Raw genomic sequence first — 27,816 nt, forward strand, 5'->3', positions numbered from 1 at the left:
TGCTATATTGAAGGTATTAAGAATATACGGTGTGGGAGGCAAGTTGTTAGTAGTTGAGGATGTAAGGCATGTGTACGAGTAGAAAGAGAGGAAAGTGATTGGTTCTCAGTGAATGTTGGTTTGTGGCAGGGGTGCGTGATGTCTTCATGGTTGTTTAATTTGTTTATGGATGGGGTTGTTAGGGAGGTAAATGCAAGAGTTTTGGAAAGAGGGGCATGTATGCAGTCTGTTGTGGATGAGAGAGCTTGGGAATTGAGTCAGTTGTTGTTCGCTGATGATACGGCGCTGGTGGCTGATTTGGGTGAGAAACTGCAGAAGCTGGTGACTGAGTTTGGTAAAGTGTGTGAAAGAAGGAAGCTGAGAGTAAATGTGAATAAGAGCAAGGTTATTAGGTACAGTAGGGTTGAGGGACAAGTCAATTGGGAGGTAAGTTTTAATGGAGAAAAACTGGAGAAAGTGAAGTGTTTTAGATATCTGGGAGTGGATTTGGCAGTGGATGGAACCACTGAAGCAGAAGTGAATCATAGGGGCGAAAGTTCTGGAAGCGTTGAAAAATGTGGAAGGCAAGAACGTTATCTTGGAACACAAAAATGGGTATGTTTGAAGGAATAATGGTTCCAGCAATGTTTTATGGTTGCGAGGTATGGGCTATAGATAGAGTTGTGCGGAGGAGGGTGGATGTGCTGGAAATGAGATGTTTGAGGACAATATGTGGCATGAGGTGGTTTGATCGAGTAAGCAATGAAAGGGTAAGAGGGGTGTGTGGTAATAAAAAGAGTGTGGTTGAGAAAGCAGAAGAGGGTGTTCTGAAGTGGTTTGGTCACATGGAGGGAATGAGTGAGGAAAGATTGACAAAGAGGATGTATGTGTCAGAGGTGGAGGGAACGAGGAGAAGTGGGAGACCAAATTGGAGGTGGAAAGATGGAGTGAAAAAGATTTTGAGAGATCAGGGCCTGAACATGCAGGAGGGTGAAAGGTGTGCAAGGAATAGATTGAATTGGAACGATATGGTATACCGAAGTCGACATGCTATCAGTGGATTGAACCAGGGCACGTGAAGCGTCTGGGTAAACCATGGAAAGTTCTGTGGGGTCTGGATATGGAAAGGAAGCTGTGGTTCCAGTGCATTATTACATGATAGCTAGAGACTGAGTATGAACAAGTGTGGCCTTTGTTGTGTTTTCCTAGCACTACTTCGCACACATTTAGGGGGAGGGGGGCTGTTATTTCATGTGTGGTGGGGTGGTGACGGGAATGAATAAGGGCAGACAGTATGAATTATGTACATGTGTATATATGTATATGTCTGCGTGTATATATATGTATATGTTGAGATGTAAAGGTATGTATATGTACGTGTGTGGACATGTATGTATATATGTGTGTATGTGGGTGGGTTGGGCCATTCTTTCGTCTGTTTCCTTGTGCTACCTCGCTAATGCTGGAGACAGCGACAAAGTATAATGAATATAAATATATAAATATCTCTCTTTTTAAACCAGGTATTCCCAATCACCAGTCCTTTTTCAGCACACAAATCTTCAAGCTCCTCACCATTTCCATTTACTACACTGAACACCCCATGTACACCAATTATATATATCATAGTCCATTGCCATGAGGCAATGATCCCATTTGGACATTGAGATTTCTACTCATCTCATGAGCAGCACCACATAAGATGATCTTCCCCTCCCACATTGGAGTTAAGAGCACATGAGTGATCCTACTGTGTTTGTCTTTGCAGGAGCCAGAAATCTTTACTCAAGAGTTTAGTGCTAAGGTTCGAGATGTGGAGATTGCCACGGGCCTCACCTTCTACCAAAACATTGATGTCTACAGCCGAACAGCACTCGTACTCAAGATCCACTCGGACCTGTGGACATAGGAAGCCCAAAGAAATAACACTATAAACAAGGGACATCAAAATGTTTGTTGTCATCCTAAGTACAGTGACTTTCCTCAGAGTATTTCTTAAGACATGGCACTGTGATACTGAATCCCATTTAGTAAGATGATATCTTGAGTATGTTTTATTACTAAATATACAATATATTGAATAATACAAGACATTATAGCTGTGGGTTAAGTTGTGTGATAGAAATGTCTATTTATAAAAAGGAATCCAGATTTTTTTTTCACTGTTGTTAGTAAGGTAATCCCAAGAACAGACAAAGAAAAGGCCTTATTTCTTTACATCCACTCTATAGCTGTCATGTGTTATGCACCAAAACCATAGCCGTTATCTACAACCAGGTCCGACAGACCTTTTTGTGGTTCCCCTAGCTGCTTCATATGCGATGTTTCAGTTCACTGACAGTGCATTGCTCCATGTATGTCATATTGCTCCAGTTCAATATCTCATGAATGCCCTTCACCCTCCTGTATGTTTAGGTTCTGAACACTCAAATTCTTTCTCACTCCATCCTTCCATGTCCAGTTTGGTCTCCTCCTTCTCCTTTTTCCTTCTGCTTCTGACACATATCTCTTTTTGAACTTCTCACTCATTCTCTCAGTGTATCCAAGTCATTTCAGCACACTCTTTTCAGCTCTCTAAACCATACTATTTGTATTACCACACCTCTTTCCTTTCATTACTTACTTGATCAACTGTTCTCACACCACATATCATCGTCATCCATTTCATCAACATATCCAACCCCTTAACAAATCCAGCCTCTTACAAACATTCTCATTTATAGCCCATGCCTCAAATCCATACAACATCCCCGGGACTACTATACTTTCAAACATTCCCATTTTTGCCCTCCCAGACAGGAACTTCTTTCTCTATACATTCCTCATTGTTCCCAGGATCTTTGCCCTATCACTCACCCTATGAATTACCTATACTTCCATGGTTCCATTAGCTGCCATACTCAGTCCCATGCATCTAAAACTTATAAAGCCAGTTTTTCTCACAACATATCTTACCAGTATCTTTGCTTTGTTTAATCACATGTGATATCAACTTCTTCCTTTCTCACACTCCCCCAAATTCAGTCTAAAACCAACAAATGCGAGGTACTCATTTTAACCACCATCTCCCAGGGGAAGAAGAACAGTTATTTGACATCACCAGTTACTCAAGTATATACGGTAACATGTGTGAAGCATCCTCTTATTCATAAACTGCATCACTACATCAGCAACTGTTTGTACCCTTGTATCAGTAACAACTTTGAAGTGTGAAATGTGGCACTGATGATATAAAAACAGTCATCACACCATCCAAGGGGAACTTTATCCTCAAAAGTCGTTAGTATCCTTATGTGGGCATTTCCTCAATTCACTATACATATACATATACCACCTGTAATGATGCACATTATCTAAAGTATGATTCAGAATTTAAACTTTTGATCTTAAGATTTTTTTGGTTTGAGGTAACACATTAATTAAACCACAGAACTCTCATCTCATCTGATGGAGCCTTCTTTATTCCCATCATGAATTTAGCTCTGTTCCTAAGAGTGCATTCCACATTTTGTGCTATAGACCTCATGGACACTTTTTGCTGCGTTTATTGACATAATTGCAGGTTTGAAGTGTTTTGAGAAATACTATTAAAGGTTGTAGAGTTAGAAGTTGCATACAAGGTCATGAGATATAGGAATAAAAAGGGCAATGTATGGTGGACAGAAAATTAGAAATGCTGTGGAAGAGAAGAAAAAAGGCATATGGTAGATTGCTCGATTGGAATGTACAAGTGGAAATTCAGCAAAGGAGGAGGGAAAAATACAAAATATGTATGCAGATTATTAAGAAGCCGATAAAGGAAGGGAAAGAAAGAGTAGATGAAGATTTTGGTAGGAAGTTAGGAGAAAAATTTTGGGATAATAAGAAACTATACTGGAAGGAAGGGAAAGAGGAGAGGTGGACATATGAGTGGAATGGTAATTTGAAAAGGAAGGTGAGTTTTTGAATCAAAAAGAGGAAGTGAAAGGAAGATGGGAAGGGTATTTTCAAGAACTGATGAGTATGGGAAAAGGGGGGGCAGCAGTTGTTACAGGCATGGGTTTGGAGGATAGAAGGAAGAGGATACAAGTGCAAAGGCCTATAGCAAAAAAAAGGGAGGAGCAAAAAGGGAGCCAAGCAGGGCAGTAATTAAGCTGAAGGTAAGAAAGGCACCTGGAGTGGATGGGACTACAGCTGAAATGCTGAACTATGGAGAAAGGGTGATAGAGTGGATGCACCTTTTATGTAATTTGGCATGGAAACAGATGGTTGTTCCTGAGGATTGGGTGAAAGCTGTTATTGTTCCTTGATTCAAAGGAAAAGGTGCCAAGGATGTATGAAGCAATTATAGGTTAATAAGTCTGTTAATTATATCAGGAATGGTGTATGCAAGAATATTAATTGACAGAGTGATGAAAGTGGCTGAATGCAGAATAAGTGAACAGTAAGGGAGCTTTTCGGAAAGGTAGGGGATGTGTGGATCAGATTTTTGTGGTAAAGATGAATGAAAGTTAAGAAGTTGTATGCAGCTTTTATAGATCCGGAGAAAGTGTGTGACAGTGTCGAGTGGAATGCTTTATGGGGAAGAATGATTCATTTGACGTAAGTCAGTAAGAAATAGGAAGATGGCCAGAGCAAATATAAAGTAAGAATAAAGGTCTTGTACATGGGAAAGTGAAAGGAGTCTATGAAAAGTATCTTAGTCATAATACTGAAGAGCTGTAACTTCTGAATGGGTTTAAGTATCTAAGAACAAGATTAAGTATGGATGGAAATATTACAGGAAAAGGAGTAAAATCTAATTGTTTTTCCTGCTTTATCAGAGCAGCATCATTGACAAATGACCACTGGCCTCATTTGTACACATCAGATCTTTAGTTGTCATGCATAATGGTACCAGAACTAGAGGAGGTATGTGTGGCAAATAAAAGTAAGTTACAAAAAGAATTCTATTGTCACTTTTCTACTTCACTGTGAAACCTCAGTCTTCTATTGTTTTGAGATGAAGAAGAATTAAGAGTGGTTATGATAACTAACCCAATGAATAATGAAGAAATTCAAAGAATAAAAAAGTACATAAAATGAAGGTGAAAAAGTTGTATGGATAAGATTCTTTTAACAGTACAGTACAAAATATAACAAAAACAATAAGCTGGTGGGGAGAGTATGACTGCAAAAATGAAGGGATGAGGGGAGGCATAAACAAAGATAATAGGTAGTTAATAACTACTTAAAGTTTATGAGCAGTCAATGGGATTTTGTTAAGGAGAAACTGGCACATCACAGAAAATGGAAAAATGAAGGGAAGAACGGGGTTTCTGAAGATAACTAAAATATCATATACAATGGGCAGAGGTGTCCGACATTTCGTTAAACTAAACAAGGACAAATATTAAATTCTGTAAATCTCTTGGCACTTCATTTATTTCATGTACATGAGAATGGAATAAGAGTAAAAAGGTAAAGTTCTCATATAAATAAACAGTTGTATAGCCAATTCCTGTTATCTGTATTAGTAGTTGTTACCATGATTATTGTAAGAATGTAGCCAAAGAATGTATGAAAAAAATAGGACTGACTCAACCTGTCTTTTTCTAACATAATATCCTTTTAAAGAATTTGTAGCTAAGGCAAAATCTCTCAAAGTATCTTCATAATGGCACATCTTTCCATATTCCTCCTTACTGGGACACAGTTAGCCATTAGGAGTAAACACATTTATTTAAAATCTTTACACGTCACCTGGTGTTGCTTCTAAAAGTAAACATGATGTACAGATCTATTACTTTCAGAAACAGTAAAAACTAAGTCACAGTCGCCTGAGGTTTTAAATCTGCCACGGGAACAACATAAATTCTGGCACTATGTTTGTCTGAAGCGAGTCTACCTTGAACTTCATCCTGGATGCATCGGAGTATCTTCTGTTTATCATGACTCGCCCATATACGACAATTCATAGAGGATGCATTAGCTTTGAACACCTGTTCTTTTCCTAAGAAAGAAAGTTACTGAATGTTAGAACTAAGGAATTCATTTTTCATTCAATTAACCCAAGCAGTGATAGATTTCACTACTGATGAGAGAGTTCCAACTGGGAATAGGCATGAGATTTAGATAGAGCCCAGATGTATATGTATTTTTTTCATACTTGATTGCTGTTTCCCACGTTAATGAGCAGCACCAAGAAACAAATGAAGGCTCATCCGTTGGCATACACATATATATATATCCATATATGCACACATGGATATATGTTTTATCCACATCAATTTAGAATTTACAACCTTACACTCTATCACACTCCTACAACTCCTGCTTCAGGTGTAGAGTTACTCGTTCCTTAGCTCTTGCTCTTTCACCAACCCCTGACTTTACTCCCATGGCTTTTCCAAACCATTCTTCTTTACCCTTAAGCTTCGTTTCACTCAGAGCCAGAACATCCAGGTTTCATTCCTCAAACATACTAATCATCTCTCCTTTCTTCTCATCTTGGTTACATCCACACACATTTAGACACCCCAATCTGAGCCTTCGAGGAGGATGAGCACTCCCTGCTTGACTCCTGTTTCCTCTTTTAAAACTGAAATACAGTTAGAGAAGGATTTCCAGGTCTCTGCTCCTGCCCAATTTAGTCGCCTTTTATGACATCTAGACTGATGTGGGTAAAACTGAAAGTGGATGGAGAGAGATGGGTGATTATTGGTGCTTATGCACCTGATCATGAGAAGAGAGATCTTGAGAGGCAAGTGTTTTGGGAGCAGTGCAGTGAGTGTGTCAGTAATTTTGGTGCACAAGACCAAGTATTAGTGATGGGTGATTTTAATGCAAAGGTGAATAATGAAGCAACTGAGGGTATAATTGGTGTACATGTGGTATTCAGTGCTATGAATGGAAATGAAGAGCTTGTGGATTTGTGTGCTAAAAAAGACTGGTAATACCTGGTTTGAAAAGATATACACAAGTATATGTATGTAAGTTGAAGAAATGGACAAAGGGCATTATTACATTACATGTTAATTGATGGGCATGTAAAAGAGAGACTTTTGGATGTTATTGTGCTGTGAGGGGCAGCTGGTGAGATGTCTGATCACTATCTTGTGGAGGCAAAGGTGAAGATATGTAGAGGTTTTCAAAGAAGGAGAATGTTGAGGAGAAAAGAGTGGTGAGAGTAAGTGAGCTTGGGAAGTAAAATTGTGTGAGGAAGTACCAGGAGAGATTGAAAGTAGAATGGCAAAAAGTGAGAGCAAATGATTTGAGGGAAAAGGGTAGGGAATGGGATGCACTTCGGGAAGCAGTGATGGCATGTGCAAAAGATGCGTGAGCATGAGAAAGGTGGGAGGTTGGCAGATTAGAAAGGGTAGTGAGTGGTGGGATGAAGAAGTAAAGCTGTTAGTAAAAGAGAAAAGTGGAGTTTGGATGATACCTGCAAGGAAGGAGTGCAAATGACTGGGAGATGTATAAAAGAAAGTGGCAGGAGGTTAAGAGGAAGGTGCAAGGGTTGAAAAATAAGGCAAATGGGAGTTGTGGGTGAGAGAGTATCATTAAACTTTAGGGAGAATAAAAAGATGTTTTGAAAGGTGATAAATAATGTGCATAAGACATAGAGCAAATGGGAATAACAGTGAAGGAGACAAGGGGGAAGTGATAACAGGTATTAATGAAAAGAGGAGATGGAGTGAGTATTTTCAATGTTTGTTTGATAACAGAGTGGCAGATATAGGGTGTTTTGGTTGGGGTGGTGTGCAAAATGAAAGTCAGGGAGAGTGGTTGGGTGAAGAGAGAAGAGGTGGTGAAAGCCTAGCGGAAGATGAAAGCTGGCAAGGCAACAGGTTTGGCTGGTATAGCAGCTAAATTTATTAAGAAAGGGGGTGACTGTGTTGTTGATTGGTTCATAAGGATATTCAATGCATGTATGGATTATGGTGAAATGCCTGAGGATTGGCAAAATGCACATACAGAGCCATTGTACAAAGGCAAAGGGAATAAAGTGAGTGCTCAAATTACAGAGGTATAAGTTTGTTGAATATTGCTGGGAAATTATATGAGAGGGTATTGATTGAGAGGGTGAAGGCATGTACAGAGCATCAGATTGGAGAAGAGCAGTGTGGTTTCAGAAGTGGTAGAGATGTGTGGATCAGGTGTTTGCTTTGAAGAATGTATGAGAAATACTTAGAAAAGCAAATGGATTTGTGTGTAGCATTTATGGATCTGGAGAAGGCATATGATAGAGTTGATAGAGATGCTCTGTGAAAAGTATTAAGTATATATGGTGTGGGAGGCAAATTGTTAGAAGCAGTGAAAAGTTTTATCAAGGATGTAAGGCATGTGTACGTGTAGGAAGAGAGGAAAGTGATTGGTTCTCAGTGAACGTAGGTTTGTGGCAGGGGTGTGTGATGTCTCCATGGTTGTTTAATTTATGGATTGGGTTGTTAGGGAGGTGAATGCAAAAGATAGTCTTTCTTATCTTAATAGTATCTGTTCATCGTCCCTGAAAGATTTGGGGGTGTCATGTGTAGTTGGCCTTGACATACTAAGGTTTCTGACAGGGTGTGGCATCCCTCCCTCACTCTGCTCCATCCTACTCAGCTTCCTCTCTGGCCGATCTGTCTCTGTGGTTGTGGATGAATGAACTTCCCCCCACCCCCCTTTTCTCCATCAATAAAGGTGTCCCTCAAGGTTCTGTCCTGCCCCCTACACCTTTTCCACTTCTTTTCAACGATTTCCTCTCCCACAAATAATTCAGTAGACTCATACAGCCGCGCCGACCCCGTTACTGGGTGTTGGAGGTAGACTCGCGAGCGGCCACATCTTATCTCACCATCATCTATATCGTTATCATATGTCGTCAACCAATGCCTGTCGCTGTCGTTAAAATTCTCTGGGGAGAGTTTTCCCAACTTAGGCAGTTTCTTAAAAAGCTTTTCAAATGAAGGGCCTTAAAACACTCATCTTTATCCTTGGCATTAGCAATGCTTATAAGGTAATATGAAAACTTGTATTATGTACAGGGGATGACATGATCAAAGTGTAAATGAATAAAGGTGAAATAAAGGAGGAAAGCCAAGAAACTCACACTAGTGTTTTTTTTGTTTATGAGTAGCATAAAACGTTGCATGAAAACATTGAATTGAAAATATGTGATGTTGATGAATGAAGAATATTTCCAGCGCTGATTTGATGGTCAGTTAAAAAAAAAGTGTGCTGGTGTGTTGTTTCCTTCTATTCTTATGTTAACATATTCATATTGATTTAGGTTTAAAAAGGGCGCTTCTGGCCGACCAACGGACGCTCCAATCGTCGCTTGTGCTTGTCCTTTTGATAGAAATCACTAAATGTGTTATATTGGACCAGATAAATTCGTTTACTTCATTGTCTGGGAAAAGAAATTGTTTTGTGTTTTTGAACAATTGTTATGAAACTCTTATGTTTATCTCAACATCATTTGTTTGTGTTCTTGTAGAAGACTATCAGCCCCTGGTCATGATTAACATGGAAATTACTTTTAATGATTTAGTTTCCATTACAATAATTGTTATCTTTAAATCCTTTGGTATTTTTCATTTCAAAAGCTTTCTATAGCACTCAGAAAGTGAGCATTTAATAACATAAATATTAATTTCTCATTGATGGCACAAGAAGGAGCGTCCATTTTGTAAGGGAAGCTGAAGGTAAGGCAGCCTTAAGTCTTACTCAAGCTTATTCTCTGATACAGATACTTCCCGTTAGACCCACAGAATTATCACAATACGTAGAATATAATATAACACTTGGCATAATGTTTGTTAGCTAAGGGAGTTTATCTTAAGGGTTTATACACATGTTTGCAGGGATACGGGAGTAAAGAGAATGATTATCCCAAACAATACTATTGTTAACGTGCCAAGTGTATTATTCTCCCCACAAGTGATAGATAACCATGTCAGAGCACGGAAGACTATGTCATTACCCATCATCTGTCTCCCTGAGGTATGGTAGACCATTCTTCATGATCCTTAGCCAGCTGGTTGCTGCTGTGGACATTCTCAGTGATAACATGATTTTGTTTAGCTTTTTACTTCTGTCACTTGTTTATCCTGACCCTTCGTAAATTCACAGTTATTTTAAGTTTTCAAAGAAGGAGAGGAGTCAGTTCTACTCATTCCTCTCAACTATAAACAGCTTTATATCAGTTTACAGCTGTGGCTGTGTTAACTCTTTCAGCTCCAATCAGTTAGCTGTCAGCTCTGGATGTTAGCTTTCAGCTATACATATGTTACCACTTCGGCTTATCTCTACATAAGGTAGCTTTCTACTGTACCTATGATGTTTCTACATATCTAAACTTTGAACTTTCTGTATGTTGTCTCATCATTATAGAGGCACACTGGGCTCTGTGTTAGCTCTATGTAGCTCTTAACACCAGATTTAGCAGCTCTTATCTCTATCATTTATGATATTACTATGTGTAACTTCAACAGTGTTTTATTAATGAATAGAACAGTGTCCTTAGTTCAGTTATCAATAGAACAGTGTCTTTAGTTTATTAATCAGTAGGACAGTGTCATTACTTCAATTGTGCATTCAGTAATGATTTTATCCCTATAATGACAGTATTAAGGCAAGAGATCATGAGATCTTCACCTAACCTCACCCAACCTGATCATATTCAACCTCACATAACCACTTTGGAAAATGATTTTTTTTGTATTTTCTTTAGAATTCAGTACCAGGTATTGTATGACGTAATGCTTGCATCTTGCTTTATTTGCTTTTATGAATTTTAAATGAACCACTAGAATTGACCTTGCTCAACCTTATCTTTAATTTAGTTCAGTTCAATTTCAGTAGTTTATTCCCTAGTAGAGGAACTGGGATCCTGGTGCTGTCTGTCACTAGTTAACCTTTTGCAATACTACCAGAAGCATCTGGCAAGTGTTGCGAGTATATAAGTTATATTAATGGAGCTTACTAAAGCCTAAGGAAGAAAGGACATTCCTTCATCATCAATATTGTTTATATGATATCTGGCCAGTATGGGGAGGATCATCGTGTCTGTCAGGGGGTTGTGGCATGGTGGTCCAGCAGGTGTCATGGAAGTGTTGTGTGTGGGGACATCTTAGAAGATAGTGGACAAGAGTGTGGTTGTCAGGTCCTTTGCATAATGCACAAGCATGTTGCTTGGGGGAGGCGGGGATGCCAATCTCCCCAAGCAGTCATACCCATGATGATATGAGCAGCAATTACGTGCCTTTTCCGTGACACTTTTCCAGCCAAATCAAACTTTATTTAACCAAACCAGACCCAAGAAAATATGGGTGGCAAAAGTTCACTTTAACTCTGAATGAATATTGCCTTTGGATGTTGAGTAAATTTGTCCTGCAATGGCAGTGTAGTGTTGAGAGACTATAATAATAGTTGCATTCCATGATTTTGAGCGTAATTTTTCTTATCATACTTGGTCTACTGATGAGCTTCTCTCCTGTATGACTGACCTCATATTCTCTTCTCTCAGGAATTTTGGTGAAACTTTAGACATAGCCTATGACATCTCCAGTGTGTTAGGTTTTTAGACTTCCTTCCTTTGTTTTATCTGCTTTTCTCTTCACTTTGGCTGTTCCATTGCGATCGTCTTTGATGGAGTGACTGGCCCCCCTTTCCATCCTATCAATAGTAGTGTTCCTCGGGGTTCTGTCTTGTTACTTACTGTCTTCCTTATTTCAGTAAATGATCTTTTCTATCCTGCTACCAACTCTGTTCTCTCTTATGCTGATAAGATAATTCCGATTTACCTACTTCAGCTCACGTTCCCTCCTCCTTCTCGTAGTACTCATTCTCTCTTTCATACTAGGCATATTTTCTTTCTAATTTTGGATCTGTGTTGTGGCTCAGAATGGGAAAGTAGTAATCCAGTTTGTCATTATTGCTAATATGCAGTTTTTCCATATATTTCATATAATTTTTCGCTTATTCAGCTTCAAAACACAGTTCAGCCATATGATATAAACATGTTGGGCATAATCATGTTGTTCACTTCATCTGAGAAACCCTACATAATCAGTGTCCTAAAAAAATTTGTATCCCAAAAGCTGGGATTGTTGAATAGGTGCTGTACTTATTTTCCTTGTGAGCAGCAGTTCCATATCTACTTTGATTTTATTGGCCTGATATGAAGTACTGTTCACACTTCAAGGATGATTTTTCCTTCATCTCTCTATTAACCTGAGTGAAAATAAAAGCCTTTTGTTTCATAAATTCTCATATCACTCTTCTTCAGGCATCCCTCTCTATACACTGCAGCATTGTTGCTCTTTCTCTTTTCTACATGTATCATTTTGGCCAGTGTTCTTGTAAGTTATTCACATATGTGCCTGCCCCAAAGGCTTAGACATGAGAATTGTGTCTGGCTGCTGCTTCTCTCAGTTTCTATGCATAGACTGGCCTCTCGAGGATTGACCTTGATGATATTTCCTTCTTTCAAACAGCTAAGATATCCAGTTCTTTTCCTCCTTTCATCTTTCTTTCTTCCTATAATGTTTTACCTTTAAGAATCAGATGTACAAAGACCTGGGAATTCTTGATTACTTTCAACATTGTTTGCTCTATTACTCTCACCTGAGATGGCTTTCGATTGGGCATGTTTTACCCATGCCTTCCTGGTCACTATGAGGAAATGGCAAAATTGGTGAGGGGTTAAGGAAATTCTGGAGTTAATCATGTAAAAGTAGATGAAGCACAAATAAGAATAGACAAAACCTATGAAAACCTCTATAAAGAAGGTGAAACACATATAACATATAAACAGAACCAATGAAACATTTAAGTAAAAGGTAGAACACATATAAATGAAAGAAAAAAACCTATGAAAACCTTCCTTAGCAACCTTGGTGTATCTGGTTTCAATATTTGTGTAGAAATTTCTAGATACATCTGTGATTGAACATTGTGCCATCTGCTTATAAATGTAAACAAACAGGCAGTACACAAAGCACCTGTTCAGAGCGCTGCCCAACTTCCCCACAAGTAGTCGTTCCACACAATCCTCAGCAGAAGACCATAAATCTCATGTGCAGAGAAAAGTTTGGTGAGGTTTTCATAGATTCTGTTGATTCTTACTACTGTGTCACCTGCTTCTTCATTAATGAACCCCACTTAACACCTCATTTCATTTTATAAATGCAACGTAACTGTTGGAGGACAAAATCACTTGGTATCCTAAGCTGATACAGATACAGGAATAGACTGAGTGAAAGTCCAGTTAAGCTTCACATTGCTATTAGTTTTAGAGTATTACAACTTTTTCTTTGGTACTGATTACGGAAATGGTGTTGAGGGTTGTGAAAATCAGGGAAAATCTGGAGTTACACAGCATAAAAGTAGGTGAAACATTCGTAAAGAATTGGCAAAGGCCACAGAAACCTTCCTTAGCCGTCAAGAGTTATCTGAACCCTTAGTATTTCTGTCAAAAAATACCAGAAATAAGTATGATTGATCATTTTGCCAACTGACCACAAATGTAACCAGACAACACACCAAGCAGTTGCTCACAGTGCTACCCAACTTCCCCACAGTCATCCATTCCATGCAGTCCCTGGCAGCAGACTGAACTAATGCTGGAACAGTATACAGTATCTCTACCATAAATCTCATCAGCCAGATGAAGTCGGGTGAGGTTTTCTTGGTTTCTGTTGATTCTTTACAAATGTTCAAATATGTCTTCATAATCACATGCAACTTCATACTACTTTTATTTGACTTACTGAACACTACACTATCACTGAAAAAAAAAATAATTCAATACCCAAAGCTAAGAATGATTTGGACTTTTACCAATATGGGCTTACAATATTAGGTAGGCTAATGGTGAATATTAAGTCTGTATTTTATAATATTTGTTCATTATACTTGATTGACATTTCCCACATCAGCGAGGTAGCTCCAGGAAACAGATGAAGAACGGCCCATGTGATCATGTGCACACACCTGAATCAGTCATCAGTTCTCTATCATTGGCAAACAACTCACTTCCCAGGCCTTTCATCCACAACAGACTGCATACTCTCCCATCTCTCCAAAACTTTTGCATTTACCTCCCCAACCACCCTATCCATAAACAAATTAAACAACAATTGGGACACCTCACACCCCTGCTGTAGACTGACCTTTTGGGAACCAGTCACTCCTCTCTCTTTCTACTTGTACATGTTCCTTACATCCTTGATAAAAACTTTTCACTGCTTCTAGCAGCATACCTCCCACACCATATGCACCTAAGACCTTCCACAAAGCTGCTCTATCAACCCTATCATATGCCTTCTCCATATCCATAGGTACTGCATACAAATCCATCTGTTTTTCTAGGTATTTCTCACACATTCTTCAAAGCAAACATCCACAAATCCTCTACCACTTCTGAAACCACACTGCTCTTCCCCAATCTGATGCTTTGCATATGCCTTCACCCTCTCAATCAATACCCTCCCATATAATTTCCCAGGAGTACTCAACAAACTTATGCCTCTACCATTTGGACACTCACCTTTATCCCTGTTGCCTCTGTACAATGGCACTATGCATGCATTCCGCCAATCCTCCGGAACTTCACCATGGCCCATACATACATTGAATATCCTTACCAACCAATCAACAACACAGTCACCCCCTTTTTTGATAAATTCCACTGCAGTACCATCCAAATCCACCGCCTTGCAGGATTTCATCTTCTGCAAAGCTCTCACTTCCTCTTCTTTCTTAACCAGACCATTCTTCCTGACCCTCTCACTTCACACGCCACCCGGACCAAAACACCCTACATCTGTCACTCTGTCATCGAACACATTAAAAAACCTTCAAAATACTCACTTCATCACTACCTGTTTCACTTCCCCCCTTGCCCCAGAAGTCACACTGATCACTGCAGGAGCTTCATGAAGATGAAAAAGACTAAATATTCAATTAATTACTTTTACCAATAGATTGGTTACCTTATCCTTCAACTCTAATGGAACATGAATATAGTAAATGAACAGTTTAGAGTTGCTATCCATATCACTGATATATAGTTATAATTCTTTGCCATAACACACACACTTGACTGTAAAAGTATGGATGGAAAGTAAAAGCATCATGACTGCTTCCTAAGATAAACATACTGAAATGTAGATACATTCAACTTCAGAAACATATTTCTGACATAAGTTTGATTTTGATGTACAGATTTCAATCAGGGATTTTTTTTTGCTTTTTGTTTTTCAAGGGATGCAAGGGAAACAATTCATTCTTGAATATACCTTACTTGAGCATGTTCTGTAAGTCATGCAGATTAGTTTAGAGCATTTGAAAAAACTTTCAATTTGAAGACATAGAATTTGGAGCTCAGGTATTTTTTTTTTAGCAATGCACCCTGAACGTTTTGGTCCAAAACTAGAGTTTTCTAATGATATGAAAGGGCTTCATTCACCTTATCATTTGCTCCCTTTCTGGTAAGATATTGGTGAAAATTAGCTGATTACAGAGGTCCCTTGCCTTACATGGTTTTGCCAGTCATAGTTTTGAGCATACATGCTCAATCAATGTATATCAATGTAACAACCATGGCATCAAGTTCTGAGTACCATTGGTTCTTCTCTGCACCATCAAAATTTTTCTCAGTATTAGGCAAGTGTCATGTCCCCACAGGCTACTTGTAACCTGGCCCAGAAGCAGTCATTACTAGGTAAAAGGTGGAAGTGTCATAACTAGAAAGAGTTACTAGAATGAGTTTTGCGGTAGCCTTTTTTGCATTGTAGGTGGCTCTATGCTTTGTGGGAGGAAGGAGGCACTGCATTAAGGTTGACATACTGCTATCGTACATTTTACATTTTTTTGCATAATTTCTTTGTACTTTCATAAAATAATCATATTGTTCTTCAGTGTATTATATATTTATCATATTTGATCACCGTTTCCTGGCTCAGCGAAGTAGTGCCAGGAAACAGCCGAAGAAAGACCCATTGACTCATATACACACATATATACATACATGCACACATGCATATACATATACATATCAACATATACACACATACATACACAGCCATATACATATATTCACATACATGCATAATTGGTATGCATGGGGTGTTCAGTGTTGTAAATGGAAATGGTGAAGAGCTTGTAGATTTATGTGCTGAAAAAGGACTGATGATTGGGAATACCTGGTTTAAAAAGCGAGATATACATAAGTATACTTATGTAAGTAGGAGAGATGGCCAGAGAGCGTTATTGGATTACGTGTTAATTGACAGGCGTGCGAAAGAGAGACTTTTGGATGTCAATGTGCTGAGAGGTGCAACTGGAGGGATGTCTGATCATTATCTTGTGGAGGCTAAGGTGAAGATTAGTATGGGTTTTCAGAAAAGAAGAGTGAATGTTGGGGTGAAGAAGGTGGTGAGAGTAAGTGAGCTTGGGAAGGAGACCTGTGTGAAGAAGTATCAGGAGAGACTGTGTACAGAATGGAAAAAGGTGAGAACAATGGAAGTAAGGGGAGTGGGGGAGGAATGGGATGTATTTAGGGAATCAGTGATGGATTGCGCAAAAGATGCTTGTGGCATGAGAAGAGTGGGAGGTGGGCTGTTTAGAAAGGGTAGTGAGTGGTGGGATGAAGAAGTAAGAGTATTAGTGAAAGAGAAAAGAGAGGCATTTGGACGATTTTTGCAGGGAAAAAATGCAATTGAGTGGGAGAAGTATAAAAGAAAGAGACAGGAGGTCAAGAGAAAGGTGCAAGAGGTGAAAAAAAGGGCAAATGAGAGTTGGGGTGAGAGACTATCAGTAAATTTTAGGGAGAATAAAAAGATGTTCTGGAAGGAGGTAAATAGGGTGCGTAAGACAAGGGAGCAAATGGGAACTTCAGTGAAGGGCGTAAATGGGGAGGTGATAACAAGTAGTGGTGATGTGAGAAGGAGATGGAATGAGTATTTTGAAGGTCTGTTGAATGTGTCTGATGACAGAGTGGCAGATATAGGGTGTTTGGGTCGAGGTGGTGTGCAAAGTGAGAGGGTTAGGGAAAATGATTTGGTAAACAGAGAAGAGGTAGTAAAAGCTTTGCGGAAGATGAAAGCCGGCAAGGCAGCAGGTTTGGATGGTATTGCAGTGGAATTTATTAAAAAAGGGGGTGACTGTATTGTTGACTGGTTGGTAAGGTTATTTAATGTATGTTTGACTCATGGTGAGGTGCCTGAGGATTGGCGGAATGCGTGCATAGTGCCATTGTACAAAGGCAAAGGGGATAAGAGTGAGTGCTCAAATTACAGAGGTATAAGTTTGTTGAGTATTCCTGGTAAATTATATGGGAGGGTATTGATTGAGAGGGTGAAGGCATGTACAGAGCATCAGATTGGGGAAGAGCAGTGTGGTTTCAGAAGTGGGAGAGGATGTGTGGATCAGGTGTTTGCTTTGAAGAATGTATGTGAGAAATACTTAGAAAAGCAAATGGATTTGTATGTAGCATTTATGGATCTGGAGAAGGCATATGATAGAGTTGATAGAGATGCTCTGTGGAAGGTATTAAGAATATATGGTGTGGGAGGCAAGTTGTTAGAAGCAGTGAAAAGTTTTTATCGAGGATGTAAGGCATGTGTACGTGTAGGAAGAGAGGAAAGTGATTGGTTCTCAGTGAATGTAGGTTTGCGGCAGGGGTGTGTGATGTCTCCATGGTTGTTTAATTTGTTTATGGATGGGGTTGTTAGGGAGGTAAATGCAAGAGTCTTGGAAAGAGGGGCAAGTATGAAGTCTGTTGGGGATGAGAGAGCTTGGGAAGTGAGTCAGTTGTTGTTCGCTGATGATACAGCGCTGGTGGCGGATTCATGTGAGAAACTGCAGAAGCTGGTGACGGAGTTTGGTAAAGTGTGTGGAAGAAGAAAGTTAAGAGTAAATGTGAATAAGAGCAAGGTTATTAGGTACAGTAGGGTTGAGGGTCAAGTCAATTGGGAGGTGAGTTTGAATGGAGAAAAACTGGAGGAAGTGAAGTGTTTTAGATATCTGGGAGTGGATCTGTCAGCGGATGGAACCATGGAAGCGGAAGTGGATCATAGGGTGGGGGAGGGGGCGAAAATTTTGGGAGCCTTGAAAAATGTGTGGAAGTCGAGAACATTATCCCGGAAAGCAAAAATGGGTATGTTTGAAGGAATAGTAGTTCCAACAATGTTGTATGGTTGCGAGGCGTGGGCTATGGATAGAGTTGTGCGCAGGAGGATGGATGTGCTGGAAATGAGATGTTTGAGGACAATGTGTGGTGTGAGGTGGTTTGATCGAGTAAGTAACATAAGGGTGAGAGAGATGTGTGGAAATAAAAAGAGCGTGGTTGAGAGAGCAGAAGAGGGTGTTTTGAAATGGTTTGGGCACATGGAGAGAATGAGTGAGGAAAGATTGACCAAGAGGATATATGTGTCGGAGGTGGAGGGAACGAGGAGAAGAGGGAGACCAAATTGGAGGTGGAAAGATGGAGTGAAGAGGATTTTGTGTGATCGGGGCCTGAACATGCAGGAGGGTGAAAGGAGGGCAAGGAATAGAGTGAATTGGAGCGATGTGGTATACAGGGGTTGACGTGCTGTCAGTGGATTGAATCAAGGCATGTGAAGCGTCCGGGGTAAACCATGGAAAGCTGTGTAGGTATGTATATTTGCGTGTGTGGACGTGTGTATGTACATGTGTATGGGGAGGGTTGGGCCATTTCTTTCGTCTGTTTCCTTGCGCTACCTCGCAAACGCGGGAGACAGCGACAAAGTATAAAAAAAAAACAAAAAAAACATGCATATTCATACTTGCTTGCTTTCATCCATTCCTGGCACCACCCTGCCCCACAAGAAACAGCATAGGTTGTCTTTGGAGATGCACTTCCTGTACCCCCCCTCTCCCCCATAGGCCTTGTACCTCACCAACCACGGTTTTGCCAACCTTTGGGGTCTTCCAGGACATGATCCCAATGGTTAGCAAGGGACCTTTCTATATCTTATTTATTTACCTGCTGCTCATGGCTTTGGAAGTTATGTAACTGGGACCATACAGTGAGTTTTGACTGCCCTTTTACCCCACCAATACTTTGAATGCTTAGATTATGAATAATGTTAGAGCTGTTAGTGCAGTAGTTTCTTAATGAAAATGATTTATGCAGTTTCAGTTACCTTTGTTGTTTCATCACACAGGTACTTATGAGCTCCAGTAAACTTGAAGGAAGCTGATTTCATGATGAGTGGTATTGGAAGGAAATCATTGAAGAGGAGGATGAATGAGTCTCAGGAGGATCAAGGGGGTAAAGAACTTAGATGTTTGACATTAGATTTAAGATTTGTATTCACTTACATCATAGTTCAGCTTGTTAGATTGTCATACTGCCTTAACCCTGTATATTTCTGTGGTTCAACTTTTTAGAAGATATTGACAAAATTATACTTGGTGTATAAGCACTTACAAGTAGTCTAATTTGAACTTATCCTTGGAATCCTAGTTGTAAGTTTAAACTTTTTGTTACATATTTAGAAAAAGAATGAATCAATTTATCTTGTATGGTACATCTCGTGCAGTGTTATTATCACAACCAGTAAGGGCTGGAGGTGCTGCTTCTGCAATATGGGCTTAAAAGTTTGGAAGAGTTTTGACTTTGAGTGCCTCAAGGGAATATTCTTGGTTTCCGGAGTATCTGAGTCTCTCCCTACCTTCTCATTGTGACCACAATATTACACCCTTTGGGGTGGAACAGAAGGGGGAGGCATTACCCAACTCCATCAAGGCAATAGTAGTTTTTTAAAGACAGAAAACACATGAAGTGTGCTTGGGTTTTAGTTTTTTGGACAATCTGGGAGCCCTGCTGCCTCTGGGAATCAATGTGCTGTTTCCCTCTGCCAGTGTCTGTCAAGGGTGAGGCACAAAAGGCTAAGAAGCAGCAATGAAGTCTTCCAGTTATGCTGAGGAGTAAAAGGGATGAGCAATTGTGGGTGATGACTCTGAATGTAATTGGGATACCTAGTGAGAATGAAAGGAGGGACCTTGTAGAGAAATTTAAAAGGTATAGGTTGGATATGCTGGGGACTGGGGAAACCTATATCCATGGGCAGGGTGTATGGAATGAAAATGAGATGATGAATACAAGTTATGGTAGGGTGTGGAAGGGAATGAATGGGAAAGAAGGATGTGCAGTTGTGCTACCACCAAGAGTATGGGAGGGTGTTGCAGGGCATGGATGGAATGGATCAAGAATAGTGTGGGTGAAAGGAAAGACTGGAATTGTGAAGTATGCCTGGGTATATGTATATGTATCTCTGAATATAAGGACTCTGCAAGTTAAGGATGAAATGAAGTATACCTGGAGAGATTTGAATGACTGTATGAATAATTTTGAGAAGGAGAGAAAGGTGGTTGTAATGTGTGATATGAATGTGAAAGTGGGATGTGATGATATTGGCAAGATAGTTGGTAAATAGGGAGTGTCAGAAGTAAATGAGAATGGAAGTTATCCTTTGGATGTCATCGCTGAGATTGGTTTATTCCTTGCAACCACCTTTTTTCAGCACAAAGATGATCCACAGATATACATGGATGAAAAATGATGAAAAAGAATATCAAAAGGATTTGATGTAAATGTTGAGGTAGAGAAAGGATTGAGGACCAGTATAGTTCCTCCCACTCTGACCTCTGCAGCCAAGAATCCAGGCTGTTTAAATGAGCTGTTTGAGAGGAGCATGTGGTATAACTAAGTGGAACGAAGAAAGATGAGGGGTGTATGAGAGATGTGGTATGGCTGGGAATGTAACAGGAATGCAGGAATGGTAGAGTGGGTGAAACGTAATTTTGAGGTTGTTTGGGCATGTGGAAAGAATGCCAGATGGGGAGTTTACATGGAGACTGCCTATGACCTGAGGAGTTGGAGTGGAAGAGGTTTAGAGGGAGAGAAATTATAGAAGAATGTGTCAAATGGTGTATGCGAGGGAAGGCATAGAAGGACTGGAATAAGTGGAGACTCTTTGCCATGGCCACCCTCTTGATGGGAGTTCCCTGGAGTGAATAGGCATCAGAGATTTGAATAAATAGATAGATAGGTACTTTGTATTCGGAATTCATAGTGTCATTCTATCCCCAGCACTTGATCAGTGAGTTGTTCCTGACATATGTATTTCTCTGTTGATATTTTATACCGAAAGCAAATTTATGTTCTGCTATGTAACTAACCAGATCCTTTACTTTTATTCTCTTAACTGTAAATGTAGGGAGAGAAATACTGAATAGAGAGTTGACAGATTTATGAATGCTTCATTCTTTCATTTTATTGGGAGGTTAAATATTCCCTTTTTTTGTCCTCTAATGGTCACAGCTGAAATGGTATTAGGAGTGAAAATATGCATCTGTTCTCAGGCTGTGGTAATAAGGTTTATCTATTAATCAGAAATTGCTTGTGAAGAAATATGAGCCAATTTCTTTGTTGTAGAATTTCTAATTATCCTACAAATGCCCTTAGTTGGTTCATTCATATATAGCAAACACATATTCACTTCATTTAAGTGTATTTTTTGAAAAACCATGTAACTTAAATGCTTTGAAATTATATGTTACTGTAGTAATATAAAGATTTATGATGTTCATTTCCATTAATGGTATGTATTTCTAGGGTAGTTGATATGAAAGCTGATGTCCTTTCCACCATATTGCACTTTAGATAGGATAGCAACCTCTTGGGTTAAAATTGTTAGCTTAGTGTGGGATGCAATAGGGTCTTTAAGGTGACAGAATGACCAAGCTGTTTACATATGGGAAATGTAGGTGACTCCTGCTGAACAGTAGTTCACAGATCAGTATTTCATGATAGGGACATCCTTTTAAAAACTAAGGGTACTAAGTTTTCACAGAAGTTATAGATTTGAAGAAATTTCATATTCTTTTTTTAGTATTCCTTTCTGTTGATAATTAAGTATTTGAATACATCATAAGGTTCTTCGTTTATGATGCCTTTTATAATGACATCAAAGCAAAAGAGCATTGGATTCTTATGGTATTCCAGCTATAAACAGTCACCTTATAAGGAACACCAAGTCTTCATATTCTTAATGTGCCATATAGGTGAGATGAAAACATTAAAATGGGTAATAAAATGGCCTAATGCATCAGTAGACTTAGATATCATTTACTGAAATAGGTAAACTTTCTTTGTAAGGCTTGACAAACTTTTCATTCCACCTCCATCCCACTTCACCACCACCTACCTTAATCCCTCAAGAGCAGTCTCAGTAAAGATAATTGAGTATTGTCTGATTTACATTAATTATATACTCTGTTGAATCAAAGAGTCTTATTTACTTAATGATAGATGGTAAGCTGTGTATGGTAAAGTCCATACAAGAGAATTCACTTTAGAAATTTTTGGTCTGGAATATAAGCCACTGTATAACATGGGTTTCTATTACTCAGAAAGTGACATTCCACTAGAATGACAGATTGCCAGGAATGTAAACTAGTCATTCTATGAGAACCCTGTAATGACCGCTCGATTAAGTGTAATTGAAAGGTCTGTGGGGCCTGGATGTGGATAGGGAGCTGTGGTTGTGGTGCACTACAGATGACAGCTAGAGAGTGAGTGTGAACAAATGTGTCCTTTTTTTTATTTGTCTGTTTTCCTGGCGCTACCTCACTGAAGAGGGGGGGATGGGTGGTAGCAATGCTGTTTCCTGTGAGGTGGGGTAGCTCCAGGATTGGATGAAGGCAAGCAAGTATGAATATGTACCTGTCATGTATAAGGGAGCTGTGGTTTCAGTGCATTATACATGACAGCTAGAGACTGAGTGTGAACGAATGTGGCCTTTGTTGTCTTTTCCTAGCGCTGCCTCGCGCACATGTGGGGGGAGGGGGTTTTCATTTCATGTGTGGTGGGGTGGTGACGGGAATGAATGGGGGCAGACAGTATGAATTATGTACATGTGTATCTTTGTATATGTCTGTGTGTGTATATATATATATGTATACGTTGAGATGTATAGGTATGTATATGTGTGTGTGTGTGTGTGTGTGTGTGTGTGTGTGTGGACATGTATGTATACACATGTGGATGTGGGTGGGTTGGGCCATTCTTTCGTCTGTTTCCTTACGTTACCTTGCTAATGTGGGAGACAGCAACAAAGTATAATAAATAGATTTTTTTTTTTTTGCTTTGTCGCTGTCTCCCGCGTTTGCGAGGTAGTGCAAGGAAACAGACGAAAGAAATGGCCCAACCCACCCCCATACACATGCCTTGATTCAATCCACTGACAGCACGTCAACCCCGGTATACCACATCGCTCCAATTCACTCTATTCTTTGCCCTCCTTTCACCCTCCTGCATGTTCAGGCCCCGATCACACAAAATCTTTTTCACTCCATCTTTCCACCTCCAATTTGGTCTCCCTCTTCTCCTCGTTCCCTCCACCTCCGACACATATATCCTCTTGGTCAATCTTTCCTCACTCATTCTCTCCATGTGACCAAACCATTTCAAAACACCCTCTTCTGCTCTCTCAACCACGCTCTTTTTATTTCCACACATCTCTCTTACCCTTACGTTACTTACTCGATCAAACCACCTCACACCACACATTGTCCTCAAACATCTCATTTCCAGCACATCCATCCTCCTGCGCACAACTCTATCCATAGTCCACGCCTCACAACCATACAACATTGTTGGAACCACTATTCCTTCAAACATACCCATTTTTGCTTTCCGAGATAATGTTCTCGACTTCCACACATTCTTCAAGGCTCCCAGAATTTTCGCCCCCTCCCCCACCCTATGATCCACTTCCGCTTCCATGGTTCCATCCGCTGCCAGATCCACTCCCAGATATCTAAAACACTTCACTTCCTCCAGTTTTTCTCCATTCAAACTCACCTCCCAATTGAATTGACCCTCAACCCTACTGTACCTAATAACCTTGCTCTTATTCACATTTACTCTTAACTTTCTTCTTTCACACACTTTACCAAACTCAGTCACCAGCTTCTGCAGTTTCTCACATGAATCAGCCACCAGCGCTGTATCATCAGCGAGCAACAACTGACTCACTTCCCAAGCTCTCTCATCCCCAACAGACTTCATACTTGCCCCTCTTTCCAAAACTCTTGCATTCTCCTCCCTAACAACCCCATCCATAAACAAATTAAACAACCATGGAGACATCACACACCCCTGCCGCAAACCTACATTCACTGAGAACCAATCACTTTCCTCTCTTCCTACACGTACACATGCCTTACATCCTCGATAAATAGTATATATGTATATGTTTTTGTATGTGTATGCATATGTATGTATATGTGTATATGTTGATATGTATATGTATGTGGGTGTATAGGCATTTATGTATATATATATACATGTACATGAGTGGATGGGGTGGATGGTTCATTCTTCATCTGTTTCCTGGTGCTACCTCACTGATGTGGGAAGCAATGATTAAGTATGATGAAAATTGATAGTAATAATGATAATAATGATATTCGTTAGTGCAGCTTCTACTTTAACATGATTGTAAGTGGTTATTTGCTGAACTTGTATGAGCATTAAAGACCACACAGCTGTGTAGCAAGAAAATGCAGTTTGAACATAGTAGATTGATAGATACTTAATTCCAGACTTTTACATTCATGGTACCCCACAAAATTTATTCATTTCATACTTTTCCAGTCAGCATTTTTGTTTTACTTAATTGTACCATTGCTTATTAAACTTCTCAAAGTCTTCATGTTAAGGTTTCCATCTTTTTATGTATAGTTTACTTCAGTCTGGCTCATTAAAGTTATCACAATGTATAAAATTTATGGTGAAAAAGTTTAGTTTTTGTTTCATTTGCCCTCTATTCTTCCCTTACATTCAGAAAAACATTTGGTTTACTTAGCATGTACATGGACATTCTAAATCCTGTGTGCATGTTTGGATTTTTCTTTATGCTTTCTCTTCTTCTCGGAACACACAGGTAGAAGCAGAGCTGCAAAAGAAGCCAAAACTGAAGTGATATCAGTGGGACTTACAGAGGCTTCCAACTTGATTCTTCAGACCTTGACTTCCAGTGACTGGGCTTGTGATGATTCCTCAGCATATCTGAAGAATGAAGCAAACACATCCAGAGTATCTGAAAGTGAAGAAAATGAAGATGGGTCAGTCAGTCGTGGAACTGTATGGCAAGGGGATTCAGGGAAACTGTTGGAGTCACCTTCATCACAGGTAAGAGATATAAAGCTATTTTTGATTTGCTGATGTAATTGATGCAGGAAATGGAATTCAGGTATAATGAATAAATATTATTATTATTATTATACTTGATCGCTGTTTCTCTCATCAACGAGGTAGCACCAGGAAACAGATGAAGAATGGCTCATCCACTCATATACACATGTGTATACATAAACACCCATACGGGGGACATCCAGATGAAGAATGGCTCATCCACTCATATACACATGTGTATACATAAACACCCATACGGGGGACATCACACACCCCTGCTGCAGACTGGGAACCGATCACTCTCCTCTCTTCCTACTGGTACACATGCCTTACATCTTTGGTAAAAATTTTCACTGCTTTTGGTAACTTGCATCGCTCACCATATACTCTTAAAGCTTCCACAAAGCATCTCTATCACCCCTATCATATGCATTCTCCAGATCCATAAATGCTACATACAAATCCAGCTGTTTTTCTAAGTATTTCTCACACACATTCTTCAAAGCAAACACCTGTTACACACATCCTTTACCACTTCTGAAACCACACTACTCTTCCCTCATCTGATGCTCTGTACATGCCTTCACCTTTTCAATCAATACCCATTCATATAATTTCCCAGGAATACTCAACAGACATGCCTCTGTAGTTTGAAAACTCACCTTTATCCCCTTTACCTTTGTACAATGGCACTATGCATGCATTCCATCAATCCTCTTACAAACAATGAATATCCTTACCAACCAATCAACAACACAGTCACCCCCTTTTATAATGAATTCCATAGCAATACCATCCTAACCCGCTGCCTTGCCAGATTTCATCCACCGCAAAGCTTTCTTTACCTCACCTCTCTTTACCAAACTATTCTCCCTGACCCTCTCACTTTGCACACCACCCTGACCAAAACACCCTATATCTACCACTCTATCATCAGACACATTCAGCAAGCCTTCAAAATACTCACTTCATCTCCTCACTTCACCACTACCTGTATTTACATCCCCATTTTCCCCCTTTAATGATGTTTCCATTTGTTCTCTTGTCTTATGCATGTTATTTACCTCCTTCCCAAACATCTTTTTATTTGTAGGAGATGAATTTGATGAAAAAACACCTAATGGAGAGGTAATAACAAGTAGTGGTGATGTGAGAAGATGGAGTGAGTATTTTGAAGGTTGGTTGAATGTGTTAGATGCTAGAGTGGCAGATATAGGGTGTTTTGGTCGAGGTGGTGTGCAAAGTGAGAGGGTCAGGGAGAATGGTTTAGTAAACAGAGAAGAGGTAGTGAGTTTAGTAAACAGAGAAGAGGTAGTGAAAGTTTTGTGGAAGATGAAAGCCAGGAAGGCGGCGGGTTTAGATGGTATTGCAGTGGAATTCATTAAAAACGGGGGTGACTGTGTTGTTAACTGGTTGGTGAGGATATTCAATGTATGTATGTATGTCTCATGGTGAAGTGCCTGAGGATGGGCGGAATGCATGTATAGTGCCATTGTATAAAGGCAAAGGGGTTAAAGATGAGTGGTCAAATTACAGAGGTTTTAGTTTGTTGAGTATCCCTAGGAAATTATATGGGAGGGTATTGACTGAGAGGATGATGGCATGTACAGAGCATCAGATTGGGGAAGAGCAGTATGGTTTCAGAAGTGGTAGAGGATGTGTGGATCAGGTGTATGCTTTGAATAATGTATGTGAGAAATGGATCTGGAGAAGGCATATGATAAAGTTAATAGAGATGCTCTGTGGAAGGTATTAAGAGTATATGGTGTGAGAGGCAAGTTGCTAAAAGCAGTGAAAAGTTTTTATCGAGGATGTAAGGCATGTGTATGAGTAGGAAGAGAGGAAGGTGATTGGTTCCCAGTGAATGTCGGTTTGCGGCAGGGGTGCGTGATGTCTCCATGATTGATTAACTTGGTTATGGATGGGGTTTGTTAGGGAGGTGAATGCAAGAGTTTTGGAGAGAGGGGTAAGTATGTAGTGTATTGTGGATGAGAGGGCTTGGGAAGTAAGGTAGTTGTTGTTTGCTGATGATACAGCGCTGGTGGCTGATTCAGGTGAGAAACTGCAGAAGCTGGTGACTGAGTTTGGTAAAGTATGTGAAAGAAGAAAGCTGAGAGTAAATGCGAATAAGAATAAGGCTATTAGGTACAGTAGGGTTGAGGAACAAGTCAATTGGGAGGTAAGTTTGAATGGAGAAAAACTAGAGGAAGTGACATGTTTTAGATATCTGGGAGTGGATTTGGCAGAGGATGGAACCATGGAAGCGGAAGTGAGTCACATGGTGGGGGAGGGGGCGAAGGTTCTGGGAGCATTGAAGAATGTGTGGAAGGTGAGAACATTATCTCAGAAAGCAAAAATGGGTATGTTTGAAGGAATAGTGGTTCCAACAATGTTACATGTTTTCAAGGCATGAGCTATAGATAGGGTTGTGTGGAGGAGGGTGGATGTGTTGGAAATGAGACATTTGAGGACAATATATGGGGTGAGGCGGTTTGATCGAGTAAGTAATGAAAGGGTAAGAGAGATGTGTGGTAATAAAAAGAGTGTGGTTGAGAGAGCAGAAGAGGGTGTATTGAAATGGTTCGGTCACATGGAGAGATTGATTGAGGAAAGATTGACAAAGAGGATATATGTGTCAGAGGTGGAGGGAACGAGGAGAA

The 27,816-nt window shown here is 39.8% G+C and overlaps 2 protein-coding genes across 12 annotated transcripts in view; both read left to right on the forward strand.

The window, feature by feature from the left end:
• LOC139765281 (venom phosphodiesterase-like) overlaps positions 1 to 9,030 on the forward strand; it is a 53,680-nt gene extending 44,650 nt beyond the window's left edge. For all 3 annotated transcript variants that reach the window (XM_071692639.1, XM_071692640.1, XM_071692642.1), the window contains one exon: positions 1,748 to 9,030. In XM_071692639.1, the coding sequence (XP_071548740.1) occupies positions 1,748 to 1,888 (141 nt within the window). In that variant the 3' untranslated portion in view covers positions 1,889 to 9,030. The remainder of the gene's footprint in view (positions 1 to 1,747) is intronic.
• Positions 9,031 to 9,497: 467 nt separating this feature from the next.
• The window catches only part of LOC139765282 (uncharacterized), a 152,518-nt gene continuing 134,199 nt past the window's right edge, over positions 9,498 to 27,816 (forward strand). For 6 of the 9 annotated variants that reach the window (XM_071692649.1, XM_071692652.1, XM_071692651.1 and 3 more), the window contains exons 1-3: positions 9,789 to 9,924; positions 19,116 to 19,222; positions 24,906 to 25,153. In XM_071692649.1, coding sequence (XP_071548750.1) covers positions 19,156 to 19,222; positions 24,906 to 25,153 — 315 coding nt within the window. In that variant the 5' untranslated portion in view covers positions 9,789 to 9,924; positions 19,116 to 19,155. Of the gene's footprint in view, positions 9,627 to 9,788; positions 9,925 to 10,125; positions 10,239 to 19,115; positions 19,223 to 24,905; positions 25,154 to 27,816 lie in introns of those variants that run through there. The other 3 variants (XM_071692644.1, XM_071692648.1, XM_071692645.1) reach the window with 3 other exon arrangements.

The sequence above is a fragment of the Panulirus ornatus genome, chromosome 53, assembly GCF_036320965.1.
Source record: "Panulirus ornatus isolate Po-2019 chromosome 53, ASM3632096v1, whole genome shotgun sequence".
NCBI lineage: Eukaryota > Metazoa > Arthropoda > Malacostraca > Decapoda > Palinuridae > Panulirus > Panulirus ornatus.